The following is a 19928-nucleotide window of genomic DNA, read 5'->3' as shown; positions in this document are numbered from 1 at the left end:
TTTGGACTAACTAAACTAAACAAGACTAGGATAATACTTGAATACTTGAACACCCATTGACTCCAATAGTAGGAAAATTGACTTAATATGTTATTTTTCTGTTGAACACAAAAGAAAACATTTTGAAGAATGTGAGACAGCAAACAGTTCTGTGGCACAAATTAAAGAAACGGATTTTATCATGACTTTGTCCACCAGCAGTAAAGTTTTTTAATCTTTGTGTTTCATCAATTAGGGTAAAAACATTCTTTTCTTTTTCACAATGCATTTCAATGGGAGTAAAGATGATCACAAGGTTGCTGGTTCGAATCCCGCGGTTATCAGAATTGAACGTTGTTACTTTATGTTGTGTATTATGTATTTTTACAGTTTAGGCACTTTTAAGACTATTCCTATTAGTAACAACTAATGTCGCTCATAGCCAATCTTTTATGAATTCCTGGACTTCATTCACTCTTCTTTTAGTCAATTCATTTATTTTTGAAAGCTTAAAACAAATAATGGTACCTAGTCGCTGGAATCTGAACACATCACATGTGCTCCAACAGCGGCCACTTTTAAATCCAGATTAAAACACATTTGTTTAGCAGTGTATTTTCAACCTGAGCACTGTGCTGGTTCACATCAACTGCACTTTTATTATTGATGATCTTCTTGTTCCTTCAGTTTTACTCTTTTCTTTTTATGCACATTTCCAATCCATTTGATTTCCTTTTTATTCTCATTTAAATCCTTAAATCGTATTTGTAATTTTAAATCATTTTCTTTTTAAAGATGTCTTATGCATTATGTGTTCTATGTGTTATGTATCATCATATGTGAATCACGTTAAATCACCTGTGTAAGAAGTGTGCAATATAAATTAACTTGCCTTGCCTAAAACTTCTGACTATTCATTCATTCATTCATTCATTCATTTTCTACCGCTTTATCCGGGGCCGGGTCGCGGGGGCAGCAGTCTAAGCAGAGATGCCCAGACATCCCTCACCCTAGACACTTCCTCCAGCTCTTCCGGGGGGACACCGAGGCGTTCCCAGGCCAGCCGGGAGACATAGTCCCACCAGCGTGTCCTAGGTCTTCCCCGGGGTCTCCTCCCGGTCGGACGGGCCCAGAGCACCTTCCGGGGAAGGCGTCCAGTAGGCATCCGTAACAGATGCCCAAGCCACCTCAGCTGACCCCTCTCGATGTGGAGGAGCAGCGGCTCTACTCCGAGCTCCTCCCGGGTGACCGAGCTTCTCACCCTATCTCTAAGGGATCGCCCAGCCACCCTGCGGAGGAAGCTCATTTCAGCCGCCTGTATCCGGGATCTTGTCCTTTCGGTCATGACCCAAAGCTCATGACCATAGGTGAGAGTAGGAACGTAGATTGACCGGTAAATTGAGAGCTTCGCCTTGCGGCTCAGCTCTTTCTTCACCACGACGGACCGGTACATCGACCGCATTACTGCAGAAGCTGCACCGATCCGTCTGTCAATCTCCCGTTCCATCCTTCCCTCACTCGTGAACAAGACCCCGAGATACTTAAACTCCTCCACTTGAGGAAGGAACTCTCCACCAACCTGAAGTGGGCAAGCCACCCTTTTCCGACTGAGGACCATGGCCTCAGATTTGGAGGTACTGATTTTCATTCCAGCCGCTTCACACTCTGCTGTAAACCGTCCCAGTGCATGCTGAAGGTCCTGGTTTGAAGGGGCCAACACGACAACATCATCCGCAAATAGCAGAGACGAGATCGTGTGGTCCCCAAACCTGACACCCTCCGGCCCCCGGCTGCGCCTAGAAATTCTGTCCATAAAAATTACGAACAGAACCGGTGACAAAGGGCAGCCCTGCCGGAGTCCGACATGCACTGGGAACAAGTCCGACTCACTGCCGGCAATGCGAACCAAGCTCCTGCTTCGGCCGTACAGGGACCTGACAGCCCTTAGTAAAGGACCACAGACCCCATACTCCCGAAGCACCCTCCACAGGATGCCACGAGGGACACAGTCGAATGCCTTCTCCAAATCCACAAAACACATGTGGATTGGTTGTGCAAACTCCCATGAACCCTCCAGCACCCTGTAGAGGGTGTAGAGCTGGTCCAGCGTTCCACGGCCTGGACGAAAACCACACTGTTCCTCCTGAATCCGAGGTTCTACTATCGGCCGTATTCTCCTCTCCAGTACCCTGGCATAGACTTTCCCGGGAAGGCTGAGAAGTGTGATCCCCCTGTAGTTGGAACACACCCTCCGGTCCCCCTTCTTAAAAAGAGGGACCACCACCCCGGTCTGCCATCCCAAAGGCACTGTCCCCGACCGCCACGCGATGCTGCAGAGGCGTGTCAGCCAAGACAGCCCCACAACATCCAGAGACTTGAGGTACTCAGGGCGAATCTCATCCACCCCCGGTGCCTTGCCACTGAGGAGTTTCTTGACTACCTCAGTGACTTCGGCTTGGGTGATGGACGAGTCCTCCTCTGAGCCCTCAACCTCTGCTTCCTCAATGGAGGACGTGACGGTGGGATTGAGGAGATCCTCGAAGTACTCCTTCCACCGTCCGACGACATCCCCAGTTGAGGTCAACAGCCTCCCACCTCCACTGTAAACAGCGTTGGTAGGGCACTGTTTCCCTCTCCTGAGGCGCCGGACGGTTTGCCAGAATCTCTTCGAGGCCAGTCGATAGTCCTTCTCCATGGCCTCACCAAACTCCTCCCAGGCCCGAGTTTTTGCCTCCACAACCACCCGGGCAGCAGTCCGCTTGGCCTGCCGGTACCTGTCAGCTGCCTCAGGAGTCCCACAAGCCAACCAGGCCCGATAAGACTCCTTCTTCAGACTTCTGACTATACAATAGCAAATGTACTGTAGCAAATCAAAACAAAAGAGAGAGAGAGAGAGAGAGAGAGAGAAAGCATTTTTGTCCAAACTTCTATTTTCAATCACGCCAAACTTTCATTTATTCCTTCATTCATTCATCCTTATTTTTGTTCTTTTCAAGTGCAACTTAAAACATACATGAATAAAACTGTTATAGATTAATACAACTTTGTTCATGAAGTACAAAAGAACATCAAACATACATGAATAAAACTATTATACATCAATAATCATCTTTCTTTAAGTTGTTATTAAATAGTTCGCCCCACAAGGAAAATTATGTCAACATTCACTCACTTTTAAACATGTATGACTTTCTTTCTTCTGCAGAAGACAAAACAAGATATTTTGAAGAACGTGTGGTCTGTTGCATAACATTTGCATTGGCCAGAATGCACCGCCTGGTTTTCCTCTATTCCTCCAGGATGAGATCCCATCTGGCCACTGTCCCCTTCTTCTTGGGACTCCGGTGAATAGCACAGAGTCTGACAAAAAAGCATTAGACGACAACAATCTGGCCATCTGGCAAGTGGAGCAGTAGTGGCGAGTGCGTCCCTCTTCACACTTTCCACCCATGGAGTGAACTCCTGCCTCTTTTTGGGCGACCTGAACCTCTCTGTGTCCAGCCTGCTCTGGTGTCTGTCAGCAAACACCACTCGCTGCTTGCCGTAGTCCAGCAGGTTCTGCCAAAGCGTGAGTCACAGCGAGCATAATACATAGGAAATAAGAAAACAAAACACGTGCAAATGTGAACATGTATGACAAGTCAAACAGGAAAAGTAGAGAAAGCTAAATGTTCCTGACCTGCTGGTTGGTGAGGACCAGAGAGAGCTGATTCCTAAGCTGCTCAAGATACTCTGTCCATTCCCGGCACACCAGAGATATCCGGAGCCTAAAAAAAACAATGATGAGCAACAATATGAGGATCGTGAAGTTGGCCAAAACACAGACACATATACACTGATCTATGTAGATGACCAGACGCCTTATTGCGTTCTAACCTGCCAACGGATGTGAAGCCACCAGAAGTGTTTTAGTGGGCATCTTACTATTTCTATTAACACATTTGTTCGAATCGCAGCATATTATTGTCACATGAATAGTTTTTAAGACTTATACGTGTTTTCATAGGTTCTAGTTCTTAACTATGATTGCTCAACAGCTGTGCTTTATTCATGATCAAGCACAGCTATGACCACCGCTGCCCAAACGATTCCGTGTATATAATATGTTATTTACATACCGCAGACTCATCAGTAGATGCTAAGGTGCCTGACTGTGGCATGGAGTCAACAGCCAATGTGGTGGAGACAGCAGCCAGTGAGGAGAGAGACTCAGAGGAGGACAGAAAGCGTGAGGAAACAGAGAAGCTTGGTTCATCTGAGAGACTCATCAAAGGTTTGGTCTTCATCGAAGCCCTCATCTTCTTCATACCCTCCTTCATCCACATCCTCAAGCATATTCTCTGTCGCCTCAGAGTCGGCTGTCCAGTCTGACTCAGGCGGTAGTCAACACCAAGTAGCTCTCCTACCAAAGAGAACAAAAAGACACAAACACATACATGACTGATTATATTCAAACCAATACATGTAGATAAAATGCTACTGTGATTAAACTTCTGTGTTTACAATTACAATAATAAAACAACACAAAAAATTCACAAACCAAAAGTTTTATGTAGCCAGATAAGACGTTCCCCCCCATGTATTTGGCAGGTGACCTGAAAGTTGGCACAAAAGCCCGGCCAAACAGGCTGTTGGTGTTGACGCTGCGGGCCATACCCCCAGAGCAGGTGAGAAGGGACGCTGGCTTGCTGGTCACTGCTCCAGTCGCCCGATCCTGATTCCACCTGTTCAAGCCTTCCAGGAGGAAGAGCTGGAAATTCAGTGCATTGGAACTGGTTCCTATAGGGAAAACATATACCAATAGGAACGGACATGATTTTCTATCTGAATAATAAATACATAGTTAAAAACTAAATGTATCAAACGTTATGTGAGATACCAACCTGGAATGAACCTGTAGTCATTTAAGGTCTCACGATCACCATCTTTTCTACACTTGTTTACTCACTTCCGGGTAAGGATCAGCCGGAAACATTTTCTGATGCGGCAGGTCAAGCTGGTCCAGGTACAGACCGGCTTGTTGACAGATAGTTAATAGAACACACCCGAGTGTCTCTTTCACCATCAGGTAATATCTGCCAATGTCCAGGACCTTCCTAGCCCTCTTGTGAACACCATAGCCCGCCAGGTTCTTGCCGCAAGCTGAACAGGACACCCTCACCTTCTACAGATGATATGGCATCCACACCATCAACCGATGAGTGAAGAACCGGTCAGGTGTTGGTGTCTGGTGGTAAATAAGGGCTGGGACATGGGGTTCATACCACAGCTTCAAATCTTGCCGCAGTTTTCCAGAGTGAAATAAGGTGTTGGCAATTCACCTCTGGTCCTGCACAGGGAGGGTCTTGCTCCATTCACCTGGCAGCCAGAATGAAGCTGAGGTCTGAGGAGGGGCTGGCTGGACTCCTTCAGACCCCTTCTGTTTGGAAGACAATTTGGTTTTAATATAAATAAAGGCTGCACTAATATACACAACAGCCTGTATGATACATTGGTGCTGTTATACTCACAGAGGATGAAGAAGGACAGGGGCTGGGTGGAGAAGGGCTGGGGATCTTCACAGAGGATGGAGGAGAGGGGCTGGGGGTTCTCCGATCTACTAGATTGGGCTTCAGTGAACTGTAAAGAAAAACTAAATCGATGTGATTATGCAACATGATGGAAGTTACAAACAACATTTGAGTGTATTGCATAGTGTGTGTGTGTGTGTGTGTGTGTGTACTTGTTTAAAGGCGCAGTTTTTGATTTACATCGGCCACTAGCGTTGAATTCGAGATTTGCAACGAATCTCTGAGTCCAAACACGACGTAGGCCACCACAGTACTAAACAACGGCAAAAAGGCATTAAGATATAGTTGAACAGCATAACATCATTTTTAACAGACAATGTGATATAACGTTAGATGTCATTTTCAAATAGATCAACTTAGTGCTGTGGAATCCACAATCGCAGTGCTTAGACTCTCCAAAGATGGAGGTCTGTCCACGGGCCTGCGTGAGCCTGCATTCATCTATCTAAAAAAGATAAGAAACAATACTGATGAATTATGTTGTCTGCACTATTGTTAGGTGACCTGTATACTGCCTAATATGTAATGAGATAAAGATAACATTGCTTAAACTCTTTTGCAGGAGGTCATGCCATTTCTATTGCCTCCTCCAGAAGGCCAGACCCCAGAGCAGGAAAACACCCTCAACCTGGCCATCCATTCGCCATCTCCCATAGCCTTGTGGCTCTTTGGTTTAGTGGTCATGTAAGCATAAAATGGAAATTAAATTCATTTTCCCAAGTCCTGGATGTGTACACGGAGTACTAGAATTCATTTATTTACCTAAACTATTCTATTCAACTAGAAAAAAACTTTCATTTCAATCAAAACCTCAAAAAACTCATTAAAGGCAAAATATTGGTTTAAATAGTTAAACGATGGCAAGCACCAATTAAATATGGTTTTGTTCATCTATCCATAGCTTAATCGTGGAATATATGCATAAAAGGTAAAACATCTGCAAAGAACCTGGTTAATAAACGTTTACTGTAGTAAAACCATGGTACAGTTTCGTAAGGTTGACCTATATTTACTGTAACTGTAGTTCTGTTCAGTCAAAACGACCTTGAAAATGATTATATTATGAATAGTATGTAAGATTATGGGCTCATTGTGATAACATGACCACAGTTTTTAAACACAAAAGCGAAATCACGGCTACAGACAGAATCAGACAATACAACACGGGCTAATAATAACTTCTCACAAAACAAACGTTTCACGTAAACTTAATGTGGATTTCATGCATAAGTGAACATGTTAAGTTAACATTAGCGATTGCTGAAGGAAAGACGACTTTGTGTGACGGATGAAAACATAACGAATGTTTGCTAAATGATGAATATAGTAAACAGAAGAAGACAAATAATGACTTTTTATGGCTTACTTTGCTGATTTAGCCGTAACCTGCGCTCGTCCTTCAATTTGACAGCGTGTGTAATCGCAGTGAAGGAAGACACTCGACAAAACGACTTTAGTGACGGATAAAAACATGACGAATGCATGACTAATGAAGACTGTAATAAACAGAAGAAGAAAAATCAACTTTATGACTTTGCTGATTTACTTCTACTTCTACTTCTACTTCTTCTTCTTCTTCTTCTTCTTCTTCTTCTTCTTCTTCTTTTCTTCTTCTTTTCTTCTTCTTCTTCTTCTTCTTCTTCTTCTTCTTCTTCTTCTTCTTCTTTTCTTCTTCTTCTTCTTTTCTTCTTCTTCTTCTTCTTCTTCTTCTTCTTCTTCTAATTAATGGCGGATCATATCTTCACGATATATATCGCCACCTACTGGATTACTACACAGGAGTGTGTAAAAGGACGTTGTCAGTACACGATCCGTTCCACCTGCACGATCCGTTCACGCATGCGCACCACGACGTTGTAGAAACCGCTCATGCGCAAATGATGATTTAGTTGTGCGATGATTTACGACACTGCACGATCTGTTCCACGCTTGCGCAGCTTTGTTTTACTTTGTTTATATTTTTTACTGTGAAATTAAATACAATACTCAATTTACTTTGTGCTGTCCAACTCGTATCATTTCACTATACGTTCTATCAAGTCAGTTTGAAATACTGTAATGTTTCCCCTGACATTGTAGTTTGTAGTTCTTTCTTCATGTAAATTATAGTCTAGTTAGACATATGTGTTATGTTCCTTATTGGTTTCAGTAAACGCCATTGAAGGGATTGTTTTACTAATTTAGATAGATATATTAGCCTTTATAGACCCATACTAATAAATGACTACATTTAAAGTTAACTAGTATTATCAGAATTAAATTAAAAACGACACAAACCATCTTTGACAATACTACTGACCTCAGATAGAAACACAGTAAGGTAAATAGACATGATACAGCAATGAATTGCAAAGTGGAGTTTGGAGGAAACTGAAGATTTGCAGTCGATAAAATTACTTTATTCCACATGTAATCAAAATCATTCATGTTCATGTAACAACTCTATTATTTTGGATTGACAACCACATAAACACATCGTAATGGTAACTGATGGACTTTTGAACCCTGAGTCCTGCGTGTTCAAAAATTTGAAGAAAAGTAAAAGAGATCGTTTTTCCAATAAGTTTAAGTTTAAGTAGAATTTATTATCAGATGTAAAAGCTTCTTCTCAGCTGAGGGTTGTTTTCTCAACATACATATGAGCAACAACTGAAAACACACTTCCGGGTTACAAGTATTTAAAAAATATGTGACGTCGATTCTGTCTTCGAGCTCCTCCCCTTCATTGGGCGGGCGTTCAATCCTCCGGAACCAATCACCTCGGGACATGTAAATCTGACTCCATTCTCCCCCAACCATTGGTCCCTGCAAAACATTTTGAAAATAGCCGGCCCTGCAAAAAGGTGCGATTGACGCACACACATACACTCACACACTTGTTATCTGAGACCCTGCATCTGCATTCCTCAGAGCTCCTGTTTCACACTTCTGCCAACTAGTTTTCAAGACAAAAAACCCAGCACAGCATGGACATATATTTGACAGTAAACATGAATTTATGATACATAAAACATCATAATCCCAATATAACGTAAGCAACATTTAAAAACATAAAAACAGACCAGCCGTGAATGGTCAAACTATGTAACGTTAGCCTACAAAACAAAAAATATGCCGCAAGTTGTGCCGCCTGCCGTCAAATGTTTCTTCGCCTGCGTCACGGTACAAATAGTGTAGGAAAACCATGACGTTTTCTAATACGTAATTACGCGCATGCGTGAACGGATCGTGCAGGTGGAACGGATCATGTACTGACAGACGTTCCCTTTCTGTCGCTCTCTTGCCGTTGTGTCGAACCGACAGATGGTGTTCGACCTTGAGAACCAATTATCTTCTGACTATTTTGAAAAGGCCAATGAAAATTGACGAATGAAATTTGCATGTCGGACCCCGCCCCCGGATAGCCGGGTATAAAATGGAGACGGCGTGCTGCATTCAATCCGGGCATTAGATGAGAGCCTTCGCATCTGATGACAACTGTAAATTGCTAACGCCGTGGTGCAGCGGAGTGCTGGGCGTCTCAGCAGTTCAAGAGGTGTTTTTCTAAAAGAGCACATTTCTCCATTGTGGCATCGCCCAATGTTTTCGTGGGTGCAATACACTCATTGAGCAAGGGGACGGACATGATGTCTGCCTTAGGTGTTGGGGGTCCAGCACACTGAGGCAGCCTTCGTGGATACGTCCAGCCCGCACTAGGGGCGGATGGCTATTCAGATATTGCGGTCACGGGTGGCTGTGTTCTTTCAGGATCCTTTTTTGGCTACACTTAGTCCTCGCAGCTGGATAATTGGTACATCGGGTCTAAGCCGCGCCGGGCCCCAGTACCATTTTTCCCGAGGTGCATGAGGAGTTCAGTAAGGCCTGGAGCGCCCCCTTTCGGCGCACTCCCCTCAAGCTGACTCTGTCGCCCTCTCTTCCCTCGATGGGGGGAACAGCTAAGGGCTATGTCAATGTGCCCTAGATGGAGCATGCTGTTGCGGTGCACTTGTGCTGCAGACGGCGGCCACCTGGGGAGGTTGACCTAGTCTTCCGTCCAAAGCTTGTAGGTGTTCAGCATCTCTGGTGTCGAAGGCTTCCAATGCCGAGGGCAAAGCTGCTTCCGCGCTTTGCTTTGCGATCCAATTCGCCACGCCTCCGCCCAGGTTTCGGGGCATCCTCTTCACCTCAGTCAGAGGCAGAGATGCTCCCGTGCTGTGGGCCGAGGTTGCCACACGGCCGAGATGTCCAACGGGGTTTGCAGCCAGTACTTTGTAGTCCCCCAACAAAGGTGGAGGGTTGCGCCCATTCTAGGTCTGCATACCCTGAACAAGCACCTGCAAAAGCTGCCGTTCAGGATGCCACACGGAAGCGCATCCTGACGTCTGTCAGATGCCAGGATTGGTTCATGGCTGTCGACCTTCATGTCTCAATTCTCCCTCATTACCGGCCGTTCCTACGGTTCACTTTCGAGGGACATGCATATCAGTACAGAGCCCTCCCATTCGGTCTGTCTCTGTCCCCACGGGCCTTTACGAATGTCGTGGAACCCGCCCTCCCTCCAGAGGTGAGTGCGTACCCAACTATCTCGACGACTGGCTTATCTTGGGCACAATTGCGAGGTCTGTTGTGTACACACAATGACTTGGTGCTCTGGCACCTAGACCGCTTGGGATTACGGGTCAACCGAGAAAAGAGTGATCTCTCCCTGCGCAGGGCTCCTTTTTTCTCGGTGGGGAACTCGACTCTGTCCATGACGGCGCGGCTCACCTCAGAGCTCGCACAGTCAGTGCTGAACTGTCTGAGTCTTCCTAGACAGCAGCCAGCGGTCCCCCTTGAGGCTCCTGGAACACATGGTATCCTCGGCGTGGTGGTCCCCCTCGAGTTGAGGTCCATAAGACCGCTCCAGCACTGGCTACAGAGACGAGTTCCTTGTAGAGCGTAGCACACAGGCAGCAGACGTATCGTCATTACGCCTCTCTGCCATCGCATCTGCCGACGTTGTGTCTTTTCATGCCACAATACTTGCGGTGGGCTGCGGCAGTCAAGAGATGCTCTCAGGTTCTCAAGTCAAACCCCATCTGTCTGTCGGCTCGACACAACGCTTGGTCAATGCTTGGTCTGACTTCTTCTGAAAGGAAACACATTAACAGCACTAAAATAATTTAATTGGTCACAACGTTAATAACGACATTAAAGATCGGGTAACATGCTATTTCATGGACGTATGACGTAAAGCACAGTTTTAAACTGATAGCTAAAAGATGCTGGACATGAACTGCACACGGTAAGTCAAACTAAGTCATAAGTCTGTGTTTTGTTGGCAATCAGGCGTGTGCGTGCATAACGTAAACAACACGAAGGGATTAATGCTTTAGTGTGTTGTGTGCTGGTGCTGTAGTTCTGTCCCCCCCAACATTCTTCAAACATACGACATATGCAAATCTACTGTATAGGTTATCAAGATTAATATGAGATTGGCAGAAACTGCGTGTGTCTTTAATAAACACCTTAAATTGACAATACCAGGAGCATAGCTATGGGTGACCTGTCAGTCAGGCCCATCCAGTCAGCTGCCTCGCAGGGTAGTCGGTGAATTCTGTTGCAAACAAACATGATACAAATAAATTGTATTGTTTCTTTATTTTTGTTTGCCATATAATCAAATCTATCGATCAATAAAACATAGATGAGCAAGGCATATTCCTGTTTTGTTATATAGCCTAATAAAACTGCAGGTCGAAGCAACCACAGTTCTCGTTTTCTTTTTTCCACAAGGCTAGGCGGTTTTTGTTTTAGAGGTTATGCATGCATCCTATTAAAGGGTAAATTGATTGGCAATGAAAGCTAGATTTAAGAGAGTAGTTTATTATTCGTAAAAGTAAAAAACTGATCTAATACTGCTATGTCCAGACTGAGCACCCAAACTGAAACTAACAGAATGTGGCGTCGTTTGCCTCTAAATGCAGATTTAAAGTTGAAATAACTTTAATCAGAACACAAGAATACAAAATGTTTTGATCAATTTGATCGCTTGACAGTCTGTAAAACAGGGCTGAAGGCCTATAACATGCAGCCCATGTGCCACGGAGGTGCATATTATCCTCTTCGCAGCCGTCCTGAAACGCCCGACTTTTTCCCAAGCATTTATTGATTTTATTCGACACAGCATGTGAAACAACATATTGTATAAACATTATGATCATGTGCCACAACAAGTGTATGTACACTATGGCCAGTCTGCTTTATTGACAGGACTTTCGTGAGCAAAAAATGTTTTTATTCTGAACCCTGAATCCTGAACCCTCACATAAGCACTTCATATTTTCGATAGAAAGCACCTGGCATATAATGTAAGCTTGCTGTGCATATAGTTTATTATAAGTATAATATAAAGTAATATAGGCTACTGAAAAGGACATACCTTAATATCCAGTGCTTTTTGCATTTGTTAGCTGCACAAAAATATAGGCCTACTTATTTTATTTATTCATTTAAACTCTGTTGTGTTGTGTTATAATTTGTATTGAGGCACCGTATAGTTGCACTAAAGTGAAAGTGATCTATTTGTCAGTTATGGTGACACATACCCCGAAATGTGACCTCTTCATTTAACCCATCCAGAGAGTAGTGAACACACTTACAGCTATCACTGCAGTGCCCGGGGAGCAAGTAGGAGTAAGGTGACTTGCTCGAGGGCACCGCAGTTGTTACCAGTCGGCCCTGAGGATCCAACCGGTAACCTTCTGGTCATGAGTCCGACTCTCTAACCGTTAGGCCACGATTTTTTTAATCACTGATCGTTTTGCTAGATAAGACCCTTATTCATCGTCTGGTATCATTTAAAGCCCTTTGAAGCTGCACGTAAACTGTAATTCTGACCTTAAACCGTTTGGAGTCCATTGAAGTCCTCTATATGGAGAATAAACCTGTAATGTTTTAATCAAAAAACTTAATTTATTTTCTACTACAGGAAAAATACATAAACATCTTGGATGACAACAGGAGTGAGTAAATTATCATGAAAATGTATGTTGAAAGTGAACTACTCCTTTAATTCCTTCATCTCTTTTGTGGAGTGAGCAATCTGAATTGATACTAAAGCAGTGCGTAGTATTCTGTTTATATGCTTAGATTGACATACAATACCAGTTTTTGTTGTATTTTCCCATCACCATCAGCCCATTGTAAGATTTACTTGATAGCAGGGCTGGATTGGTTATCGGACATAGAGAGCATTTTCCCGGTGGGTCGATGTACTCTTTGGGCCGAAACGGAAGCATAGGCTGGACAGACGGACTAGAAACTTGAATTGGATGTGTATGCAATTTAACGTCCCGGTCCAGCCCTACTTGATATGTCTACCAAAAATTCTAATTGTGTCATCTCTTCCTTCCCCTCTTCTCATTTCAAATCTATATGGCTTTCTTTCTCCTACAGAACACAAAAGTAGATATTTTGAAGAATGTTGATAACTGGCAACTTACATTTGTTTTGTGTTATATAGTAAAAGTGAATAGGTGCCACTGCTGTTCATTTACCAACATTCTTGTGTTGTGTGTATCTTCTTGTGTGTGTTCTGCAGAAGAAAGTCATCCAGATGTATAATGACAAGTGGGTAAGTTAATGATGATGACACATTTTTCTTTTAAAATAATACAATATTAAAATTAAACATTTGTAAGGGAATAAATACATTTTAGGAATTATTCAAACATATGTGAAAAATAATGAGATCACAGGCAGAAACAATTTGAATAGTTTAATTTGCAATTTATAATACAAGGTTTTAAAAACTTGAATTTGTAACTGAAGTAAATAAAGACCGAACCACAATCTGTGAGCATTCAAACACACGTGTGTGTGTGTGTGTGTGTTTGTTTGTATGTTCACAGGGTATGGTTCGGTCTTTATTTAAATACACTTCAAATGTCTCAACACAGATAAACATGTAAGACTTCCAACACAGACAACAGATGTATACAACAGTGAAAATAAAAAAGATCCCTATCCGAGCACCGAGCTCCTGTGGAAAATATCGGGCACTTTGGCAAAGCGTCTGAAATTGAGGTGATTCCTCTTCTGCCACTCGTTGAGAGACAGCAACCGACCTTTGACACGATACTGTCTACAAACATAAAGAGAGGAAACAAACAACAGAAGAAATGAAGAAAGTTTGTAAAATCTAAAAAAAGGTTTGCAGGGCGGGGCTATCAGTTTGCAAGTTCTTGATGTGACAGTCAGATTTAAGAAAATGCCGTTTTCACACTTCAAAATCATCTAAATAAGTAGAACAAGCATCATGAATGTATAAATATTTAATATTAACTTTTTTTCACATTACAGTAATGTTTTTTTACCTTACGGTGAGATCTGCTGGGTGCTGCCAGTGACTTCCATCACATTCTGAATGCAGACCGTAACGCTGCCCGGCGACTGTGTTCATCAGATGATGAAGTTCTGTCATCACACCTGCAAAGAAGAAAAAACAACACACAGGTGCATGTGTTGAGTGTGACGAGGGCTGGACTGATTCCAGGTACCGGAAGAACACAACCCTGAGTAATCACACACTAAAGTTGTTTGAGTGCACACAGGAGTGTAGGGTGTGTGTGTGTGTGTGTGTGTAGTTTGCTACCATTACCTGCTCTATTTGTATCCATGTGTTCATTGACAGACTCCACATACATTTTCATCGCTCTCTGCCAGTCCTCTTCAGTTCTAAACTTTGCAGACCTGGACCACACACACTTCTTATTATTTCAGTTATTAACAGACATTCTTAAGTGTAACATGAAAAGTTAAGTTCACACACTTCAGGGGCCTCACGCACATAAACTTTGCGTACGCCAGCTTTCACGCTCACGGTCGGATGTCCTAACAGTGACGTGAGAATGTGCGTTCCTCCACGCCAACTTCATGTCAGTCATGAGTATCTTTGTGTATATTCACATTTACAGCTTTGTCCGTACGAAATGTTTTGGTATGGAATCAATGCAAGTCTTTGAACATGAGAGGCCCTCCAGGAACTAGACTGGACCCTCTGATGTACTTTACTGAACTATATAACATTGAAGTGCTAGATTTTGTGGCATGAGAAACTGAGCTACAAAAACTGTTACGGGGATTTTTTTATTATTATATGACAACAGGTAAATACTATTGGTTGAGCTGCGAACTGTTATTTTGAAGAATGTTGCAGTGGCACCATTCTTTCCAAAAATTCATTTTTTATTGTATGGACACAAAACCAAATTGAATGGAGACCAGTTACCAACAATATGTTCTTTTGTGTTATGGTATAGAGAGTCAGGTTTTTTAATGTTAAGAAGGTGGGTACATTTTTGTGTAACTATCATACCATGAACAAAAATTGTAAAAGTTGTTTGTTTTAGGTTGTTAATATTCTGTAAATATTGTATATTTTGTTATCAAAAACTCAGAATTGTGAGATGGATGTAAAAACCAACTGCTTCTTCTTATTTAAGTTTTCTATTTAAAATGTATAATTAGATCATAAAAATGTTTGTTTGGATCAATAGACGGATGTTTACCTCTGTACAGTGCAGCGGGGTCTAGTGTATGTGTAACACTCTCTGAGCCTCTTCCTCTCTGACTGCCTCTGTCTCTCTGAGCCTCTTCCTCTCTGACTGCCTCTGTCTCTCTGAAGGCCTCTTCCTCTCTGACTGCCTCTGTCTCTCTGAAGGCCTCTTCCTCTCTGACTGCCTCTGTCTCTCTGAGCCTCTTCCTCTCTGACTGCCTCTGTCTCTCTGAAGGCCTCTTCCTCTCTGACTGCCTCTGTCTCTCTGAAGGCCTCTTCCTCTCTGACTGCCTCTGTCTCTCTGAAGGCCTCTTCCTCTCTGACTGCCTCTGTCTCTCTGAAGGCCTCTTCCTCTCTGACTGCCTCTGTCTCTCTGAAGGCCTCTTCCTCTCTGACTGCCTCTGTCTCTCTGAAGGCCTCTTCCTCTCTGACTGCCTCTGTCTCTCTGAGCCTCTTCCTCTCTGACTGCCTCTGTCTCTCTGAAGGCCTCTTCCTCTCTGACTGCCTCTGTCTCTCTGAAGGCCTCTTCCTCTCTGACTGCCTCTGTCTCTCTGAGCCTCTTCCTCTCTGACTGCCTCTGTCTCTCTGAAGGCCTCTTCCTCTCTGACTGCCTCTGTCTCTCTGAAGGCCTCTTCCTCTCTGACTGCCTCTGTCTCTCTGAAGGCCTCTTCCTCTCTGACTGCCTCTGTCTCTCTGAAGGCCTCTTCCTCTCTGACTGCCTCTGTCTCTCTGAGCCTCTTCCTCTCTGACTGCCTCTGTCTCTCTGAAGGCCTCTTCCTCTCTGACTGCCTCTGTCTCTCTGAAGGCCTCTTCCTCTCTGACTGCCTCTGTCTCTCTGAAGGCCTCTTCCTCTCTGACTGCCTCTGTCTCTCTGAGCCTCTTCCTCTCTGACTGCCTCTGTCTCTCTGAAGGCCTCTTCCTCTCTGACTGCCTCTGTCTCTCTGAGCCTCTTCCTCTCTGACTGCCTCTGTCTCTCTGAGCCTCTTCCTCTCTGACTGCCTCTGTCTCTCTGAGCCTCTTCCTCTCTGACTGCCTCTGTCTCTCTGAAGGCCTCTTCCTCTCTGACTGCCTCTGTCTCTCTGAAGGCCTCTTCCTCTCTGACTGCCTCTGTCTCTCTGAAGGCCTCTTCCTCTCTGACTGCCTCTGTCTCTCTGAGCCTCTTCCTCTCTGACTGCCTCTGTCTCTCTGAAGGCCTCTTCCTCTCTGACTGCCTCTGTCTCTCTGAAGGCCTCTTCCTCTCTGACTGCCTCTGTCTCTCTGAAGGCCTCTTCCTCTCTGACTGCCTCTGTCTCTCTGAGCCTCTTCCTCTCTGACTGCCTCTGTCTCTCTGAAGGCCTCTTCCTCTCTGACTGCCTCTGTCTCTCTGAGCCTCTTCCTCTCTGACTGCCTCTGTCTCTCTGAAGGCCTCTTCCTCTCTGACTGCCTCTGTCTCTCTGAGCCTCTTCCTCTCTGACTGCCTCTGTCTCTCTGAAGGCCTCTTCCTCTCTGACTGCCTCTGTCTCTCTGAAGGCCTCTTCCTCTCTGACTGCCTCTGTCTCTCTGAAGGCCTCTTCCTCTCTGACTGCCTCTGTCTCTCTGAAGGCCTCTTCCTCTCTGACTGCCTCTGTCTCTCTGAAGGCCTCTTCCTCTCTGACTGCCTCTGTCTCTCTGACTGCCTCTGTCTCTCTGAGCCTCTTCCTCTCTGACTGCCTCTGTCTCTCTGAAGGCCTCTTCCTCTCTGACTGCCTCTGTCTCTCTGAAGGCCTCTTCCTCTCTGACTGCCTCTGTCTCTCTGAGCCTCTTCCTCTCTGACTGCCTCTGTCTCTCTGAAGGCCTCTTCCTCTCTGACTGCCTCTGTCTCTCTGAAGGCCTCTTCCTCTCTGACTGCCTCTGTCTCTCTGAAGGCCTCTTCCTCTCTGACTGCCTCTGTCTCTCTGAAGGCCTCTTCCTCTCTGACTGCCTCTGTCTCTCTGAAGGCCTCTTCCTCTCTGACTGCCTCTGTCTCTCTGAAGGCCTCTTCCTCTCTGACTGCCTCTGTCTCTCTGAAGGCCTCTTCCTCTCTGACTGCCTCTGTCTCTCTGAAGGCCTCTTCCTCTCTGACTGCCTCTGTCTCTCTGAAGGCCTCTTCCTCTCTGACTGCCTCTGTCTCTCTGAGCCTCTTCCTCTCTGACTGCCTCTGTCTCTCTGAAGGCCTCTTCCTCTCTGACTGCCTCTGTCTCTCTGAAGGCCTCTTCCTCTCTGACTGCCTCTGTCTCTCTGAAGGCCTCTTCCTCTCTGACTGCCTCTGTCTCTCTGAAGGCCTCTTCCTCTCTGACTGCCTCTGTCTCTCTGACTGCCTCTGTCTCTCTGAGCCTCTTCCTCTCTGACTGCCTCTGTCTCTCTGAAGGCCTCTTCCTCTCTGACTGCCTCTGTCTCTCTGAAGGCCTCTTCCTCTCTGACTGCCTCTGTCTCTCTGAGCCTCTTCCTCTCTGACTGCCTCTGTCTCTCTGAAGGCCTCTTCCTCTCTGACTGCCTCTGTCTCTCTGAAGGCCTCTTCCTCTCTGACTGCCTCTGTCTCTCTGAAGGCCTCTTCCTCTCTGACTGCCTCTGTCTCTCTGAAGGCCTCTTCCTCTCTGACTGCCTCTGTCTCTCTGAAGGCCTCTTCCTCTCTGACTGCCTCTGTCTCTCTGAAGGCCTCTTCCTCTCTGACTGCCTCTGTCTCTCTGAAGGCCTCTTCCTCTCTGACTGCCTCTGTCTCTCTGAAGGCCTCTTCCTCTCTGACTGCCTCTGTCTCTCTGAAGGCCTCTTCCTCTCTGACTGCCTCTGTCTCTCTGAAGGCCTCTTCCTCTCTGACTGCCTCTGTCTCTCTGAAGGCCTCTTCCTCTCTGACTGCCTCTGTCTCTCTGAAGGCCTCTTCCTCTCTGACTGCCTCTGTCTCTCTGAGCCTCTTCCTCTCTGACTGCCTCTGTCTCTCTGAAGGCATCTTCCTCTCTGACTGCCTCTGTCTCTCTGAAGGCCTCTTCCTCTCTGACTGCCTCTGTCTCTCTGAAGGCCTCTTCCTCTCTGACTGCCTCTGTCTCTCTGAAGGCCTCTTCCTCTCTGACTGCCTCTGTCTCTCTGAAGGCATCTTCCTCTCTGACTGCCTCTGTCTCTCTGAGCCTCTTCCTCTCTGACTGCCTCTGTCTCTCTGAAGGCATCTTCCTCTCTGACTGCCTCTGTCTCTCTGAAGGCCTCTTCCTCTCTGACTGCCTCTGTCTCTCTGAAGGCCTCTTCCTCTCTGACTGCCTCTGTCTCTCTGAAGGCCTCTTCCTCTCTGACTGCCTCTGTCTCTCTGAAGGCCTCTTCCTCTCTGACTGCCTCTGTCTCTCTGAAGGCCTCTTCCTCTCTGACTGCCTCTGTCTCTCTGAAGGCATCTTCCTCTCTGACTGCCTCTGTCTCTCTGAGCCTCTTCCTCTCTGACTGCCTCTGTCTCTCTGAAGGCATCTTCCTCTCTGACTGCCTCTGTCTCTCTGAAGGCCTCTTCCTCTCTGACTGCCTCTGTCTCTCTGAAGGCCTCTTCCTCTCTGACTGCCTCTGTCTCTCTGAAGGCCTCTTCCTCTCTGACTGCCTCTGTCTCTCTGAAGGCATCTTCCTCTCTGACTGCCTCTGTCTCTCTGAAGGCCTCTTCCTCTCTGACTGCCTCTGTCTCTCTGAAGGCCTCTTCCTCTCTGACTGCCTCTGTCTCTCTGAAGGCCTCTTCCTCTCTGACTGCCTCTGTCTCTCTGAAGGCCTCTTCCTCTCTGACTGCCTCTGTCTCTCTGAAGGCCTCTTCCTCTCTGACTGCCTCTGTCTCTCTGAAGGCCTCTTCCTCTCTGACTGCCTCTGTCTCTCTGAAGGCCTCTTCCTCTCTGACTGCCTCTGTCTCTCTGAAGGCCTCTTCCTCTCTGACTGCCTCTGTCTCTCTGAAGGCCTCTTCCTCTCTGACTGCCTCTGTCTCTCTGAAGGCCTCTTCCTCTCTGACTGCCTCTGTCTCTCTGAAGGCCTCTTCCTCTCTGACTGCCTCTGTCTCTCTGAAGGCCTCTTCCTCTCTGACTGCCTCTGTCTCTCTGAAGGCCTCTTCCTCTCTGACTGCCTCTGTCTCTCTGAAGGCCTCTTCCTCTCTGACTGCCTCTGTCTCTCTGAAGGCCTCTTCCTCTCTGACTGCCTCTGTCTCTCTGAGCCTCTTCCTCTCTGACTGCCTCTGTCTCTCTGAGCCTCTTCCTCTCTGACTGCCTCTGTCTCTCTGAAGGCCTCTTCCTCTCTGACTGCCTCTGTCTCTCTGAAGGCCTCTTCCTCTCTGACGGCCTCTGTCTCTCTAACTCCCAGAATATTTTTGTGGTCTCTGGAACCACTACTTTTGATTTCACCTGCTCAGATGTTAACAGTGTTAGTATTATTCATAAAAACAGTATTTTTTCTGTGCAATACAAAAGGAGAATATTTCTATAATAATTTGTAGCTTTATTGCAGTGTTCATAGCATCCACAGCTGTCAAAGCTCTTAAAAACAACTGTAGTCAAAAGTGAGAACTGTTTGCTGTCTCACGTTCTTCAAAATGTCTTCTTTTATGTTCAATATAGAGAAAAAAAGATAAAGTAATCTTCCCACTATACCAGAGTCAATAGATGTCTTGTCAGATTTATAAGCATTCTTTCAAATATTGTTCTCTGTGTTCATCAGAACAAGGAAACGTAGGCAGTTCATTTTTGGGTGAAGTATCTCTTTAAAGCGCATTTTACGGCCAGACCACTCGTATTACCGGGTGTACGTCCAGAAGGTGCATTTATATAGGTCAGTGGGTTCATTCAAGTCGTTATATGCTTTAGGGGCGATTCACATTTCGCGTCTAAAACCGCGCATAAAACCCGAGCCCTGCGCACTGCGTT

General features: G+C 45.5%; 2 protein-coding genes across 2 annotated transcripts; both read right to left on the bottom strand.

Annotated features, from left to right (window-relative positions):
* Positions 1-2913: 2913 nt before the first annotated feature.
* Positions 2914-10496, bottom strand: LOC306912078 (uncharacterized protein; the record flags this gene model as incomplete). The annotated part of the gene is made up of 7 exons (XM_079487947.1): positions 2914-3537; positions 3659-3746; positions 4098-4381; positions 4520-4758; positions 5025-5143; positions 5490-5598; positions 10186-10496. The coding sequence occupies 6 exons, from the start codon at positions 10494-10496 to the stop codon at positions 3702-3704; spliced, it is 1107 nt and encodes a 368-aa protein (XP_079344073.1). The 3' UTR covers positions 2914-3537; positions 3659-3701.
* A 2864-nt stretch (positions 10497-13360) lies between these two features.
* LOC306888849 (S100P-binding protein-like) lies at positions 13361-15119 on the bottom strand. Its single transcript, XM_079447360.1, has 4 exons — positions 15080-15119; positions 14170-14261; positions 13886-13997; positions 13361-13653 (listed from the first exon to the last, which is right to left on the bottom strand). Exons 2-4 carry the CDS (start codon positions 14219-14221, stop codon positions 13533-13535), a joined length of 285 nt encoding a protein of 94 aa, XP_079303486.1. The 5' UTR covers positions 14222-14261; positions 15080-15119; the 3' UTR covers positions 13361-13532.
* Positions 15120-19928: the final 4809 nt, after the last annotated feature.

The sequence above is a fragment of the Barbatula barbatula genome (genome assembly GCF_947034865.1).
Source record: "Barbatula barbatula genome assembly, chromosome: 23".
NCBI classification, from domain to species: domain Eukaryota; kingdom Metazoa; phylum Chordata; class Actinopteri; order Cypriniformes; family Nemacheilidae; genus Barbatula; species Barbatula barbatula.
The sequence above is the reverse complement of the archived record's forward strand: the minus strand, read 5'-3'. Positions and strand labels throughout refer to the sequence as shown.